The sequence below is a fragment of the Arachis ipaensis genome, chromosome B02 (assembly GCF_000816755.2).
Source record: "Arachis ipaensis cultivar K30076 chromosome B02, Araip1.1, whole genome shotgun sequence".
Taxonomy (NCBI): Eukaryota; Viridiplantae; Streptophyta; class Magnoliopsida; order Fabales; family Fabaceae; genus Arachis; species Arachis ipaensis.
The window spans coordinates 301,133-305,118 of record NC_029786.2 but is presented as its reverse complement, the minus strand read 5'-3'; the positions used below and the strand labels follow the sequence as shown (position 1 = coordinate 305,118).

At 27.9% G+C, this 3,986-nt stretch overlaps 1 protein-coding gene across 1 annotated transcript; it reads right to left on the bottom strand.

Annotated features, from left to right (window-relative positions):
* Nucleotides 2,539-3,581, bottom strand: LOC107621221. Its single transcript, XM_016323258.2, has 2 exons — nt 3,156-3,581; nt 2,539-3,059 (listed from the first exon to the last, which is right to left on the bottom strand). The coding sequence occupies exons 1-2, from the start codon at nt 3,434-3,436 to the stop codon at nt 2,993-2,995; spliced, it is 348 nt and encodes a 115-aa protein (XP_016178744.1). The 5' UTR covers nt 3,437-3,581; the 3' UTR covers nt 2,539-2,992.

The following is a 3,986-nucleotide window of genomic DNA, read 5'->3' as shown; positions in this document are numbered from 1 at the left end:
AAAAATGCATTATTTTGAATTAAAATAAAATATTTATAAAAATTATTTATTTATTATTTGTTAATTTTGTGAAGTATTTTAAATTTAAACCAGTAAATCTTTTCATCCTATCACAATTTACATTAAATTGTTGTACTGGTCCTATAATAGTTTAACATGAGACATGATATTATTAAATGTATTTGTTATGTTTAATCAAATTTTTTGCTTGAAAGGCTAAAACGACAAAAAAAACTTATTTATAAATACACAATATTTCACCTACATTTTTTTCACTAAGTATAATATTTTTTATTGCATAAACTAATGTAATCTCTACTAAATTCGATTAGTTCACATATCATACATAAATCACAACAATGGTAAAACATGACGAGTGGTAACTGGTAACTAAATCATACAACAATTAGGTTGATTTGAAAAAAATGGAATTTAGTGGATAGAGTTAGTTACCACTAGAATAAAGTTAGATTAGAGATTAGGGTATAATTTATGTTTTAGTATTTTGTGATTTGTGTATGATGTGTGATCTAATAATTGAATTTTATAGAGATTTCATTAATTTATACTAACATTTAGAGATTTCTAATAAATTTATAGGTCATTTTTCTTTTATTGTGTTAGTTTATAAGTTTTTTTTTTTTTTTTTTATTGTGTTAGAACTTGATGAGATGGGATAAACTAAAACAATTGTGATAGTTTTATTAAGTTTGTTTTTTAGATTTCTAACCATTATTATGTTTTTAACTATTTTGTCTTCATGTGATATAAGAGTGTACCTAAATTGAAATGCACATTGGGAGAAAAATTTACAAAATAATTCATTGAGTACATGCAAAATCACTCAAATAGACAATCTATTATTATATTAAAATTTAGAGAGCTTAAGAGTTTTGACTATAAGTATTTATTTCTTTTTTATAATATTTTTAGCCATACATACATAACTATAAATTTTATATAATATATTATTTTGTAATTTATATTGGTGTTCTGGTGACGTTACTTAGGAACATAGACCAGTCAAATGACTTATATAATGGTACACGACTACAGTTAAGAGACTTGAAAATCACTTGGTTGAATGCGAAATACTAACAGAGATCAAAATAGAAGAAATTACATTAATCCCAAGGATTATTATGGTTCCAAATAATGATAACATTCCAATTAAGTTTCAGAGAAAATAATTTTCATTGATAGTATCTTTTGGTATGTTATTTAGGAACATAAACCAGTCAGATGACTTATATAATGGTACACGACTATAGGTTAGGAGATTTAAAAATCACTTAGTTGAATGCAAAATACTTACAGAGATTAAAATAGGAGGAATTGCATTAATCCCAAGGATTATTATGGTTCCAAATAATGATAATATTCTAATCAAGTTTTAGAGAAAATAATTTTCATTGATAGTGTCCTTTGGTATGATAATCAACAAGATTCAAGGACATATGCTGAAAATCGTGGATCTATACAGCTGTCTTCCTAATATTTCTTTCAAAAGAAAAAAAAAAAGTTTATTAGTGGTGTATATATACATAAACAAATTACTACATACATCTTTTAACGAGTTTCTTATGATGCTAAATTATTGATGGAACAAAAATAAGTTATTATATATATTTATATAAACTAAATGGAATTTTTTAAGTTTAAACTATTAATTTTTAAATTCTTTTATATTCTAATTTATCCAACTGAAATAAAATTAGCTAATTATGAGATTAAATTCTTTTTTATACTTTTTTTAATGCGATATTCACAAAAACAAAACCACTCATATAAGAGTATCTCTTGACATTAAGAATCAATTTTACTGGAAAGATAAAGTACCAAAATCTAAGTTAACATTATAGTTTTTAACACTGTAATATACTACTAGTATAATTGAATCAAATATTGATCACCCGTTTTCACTTTTCATTTTTCACTTATATATGATAAACCATGATAATTCATTTATGATTTATGATTTATTAGTTTATCATCTTCATCATACATGTTACAATATATAAAAGTTAATCTAACTTGTGTTGTTAAATGAAAAAGCGCATATGAAAAACAGATTTTTCAATCACAAAATCAATATCAAATGCAAAAGCAACTTAACATGATAACAGGATAATTAATACTTAGTTCCTCCTTTATCTAAGAAAACATATTATGTTTATATCCATGTTTATGTTTATTCTCTCAATTTTTCAAAACAACTATTTTTTATATTAAAGAAATCTAATTGTGATATATCAAAGCATGAAAAAAATCCTTAATTAAATTCTTTTTCCCCTTTTTGCATTATTAAAACAAAGAGAAATTGCTCGGTAGAACCCTTAACCAAAAGCCTCAGAGACACTTCAGTCTCCAATTCCTTTACACAAGCAACAAATTGTTCCTTTTCAAGCTTAATGTTATTCATGTCATTTTCAAAACATTGATTAAAACATGTAGCAAAATTGCTGGGCAAATCCCTTTGGCAGTGAACACACACCATAGATATTATCTATTTATGAAATTTGCAAGATTGCCCTTGAATGTTTGAAATATATCTTCTTAGATATAGGATATGCCATGGGAACAATTCCACCTTTAAGATTATTTGTTACACACATAGCAATAATAATGAAGTTGCTTCCTCACCTCCTCTGAGCCTTCCACAAATTTTGCCTCCATTTTGCATGTCTCTTCCATGACATCACCTTCATCATAGTCTTTCCTCTTTGTCCACAACACCACCATCATCCCAGTTGGAACCCCAAGAAGTTCCAAGTTGAGGATGAAGATCCATTTTCAAACTTAGTTTCCGTTTTGTCAAGAACAGTAGCAAAAAATTGAACAGAAATGTTTAACATGCTTTCAATTTGCTGGCACAAGGGTGACCTAAAGAAGTCAGTTTTATTGTGACAATGTGCTTATACATATAGCAATTTATAAAAACAAGGAAGCAACAACGTAAATCAAAAGAAGAGTTTAATTAAATGGCATTATATCAACGTAGAATGATGGAATCCTCTGGAGGTGGAGGTTGAACTGCTTCTTCTTGAGCTTTCAATGTGCTATCATTGGAAAGAGCCATGATCAGTTGTAAATAACTGTAAATAATTCTTTTATGAAAATTGAATTCAATTGATAGGTAAATTAGGGCAACTCACTCAGATGGCTCCGCTGAGTGTTCATACTTGGGCCTCTTGGGAACATACTCATCAGATGGCTCAAATTGGGGTTTCTCACGAACTATGGCATCCCTTTGGCGAGCTTGTTCCCGGATAATGGATCTGAATTGCCCCTCCATGTATCGATCTATTCTCCTCAACTCATCCATAATCATGGAATACTCGAGAGAAGGAGGAACATCCTCAGATGGCTCAGATTGGAGCTTCTGCAACAGTTCCATATAGATCTTACGGCTCTCTGGTGGTGACGATGATTCCATCTCTGCAACAAACAACGATCTCTCGAATCTCGAATCTCGAATCTCGATCTCCTCTTGTATAGCTCCACTCCTAGTTACTAGCACAACTCTTTTATTTTTAAGTAACAAACCATGTTTTTCAATTTTATTTATTAACTAGTCACTTAATTTTAAAATTTATCTTTAATTTATTTGAATTATTATTTTATCATTTATTTTATTTTTACTGTGTTTATTAATTTGTTGCAATGACTCTAATTATGTTATATTAATTGTTAAGTGTGAGTTTTTTTTGAAGTTGGAGAAATCACCATTTACACAAAAAAAAAATTATTATTCAAATAATTAGGCCTGTTGAAATAGACTAAACCCATCATGTCAGTATATTTATCCGTTTAACGGGTAGATTTTATCTTTAAAATTAAGTCTATTTAAATTTCGGACTAAACGGGCTGAATTCGATTAACTCGAAAAAAATTACAAGTTTAACAGGTGGCTCATTTAATTTTTTTATATATTTTTTTAAATAACACTTTTAGACAATATTTCTCCTGACTCGACTCGAAAATAC

Coding starts and splice junctions, on each gene's coding strand:
- LOC107621221 (XM_016323258.2), bottom strand. CDS start 3,436: ATGGAATCATCGTCACCACCAGAGAGCCGTAAGATCTATATGGAACTG. Junction 3,060..3,155: donor CACTCAGCGGAGCCATCTGA/GTGAGTTGCCCT, acceptor TTCCAATGATAG/CACATTGAAAGCTCAAGAAG.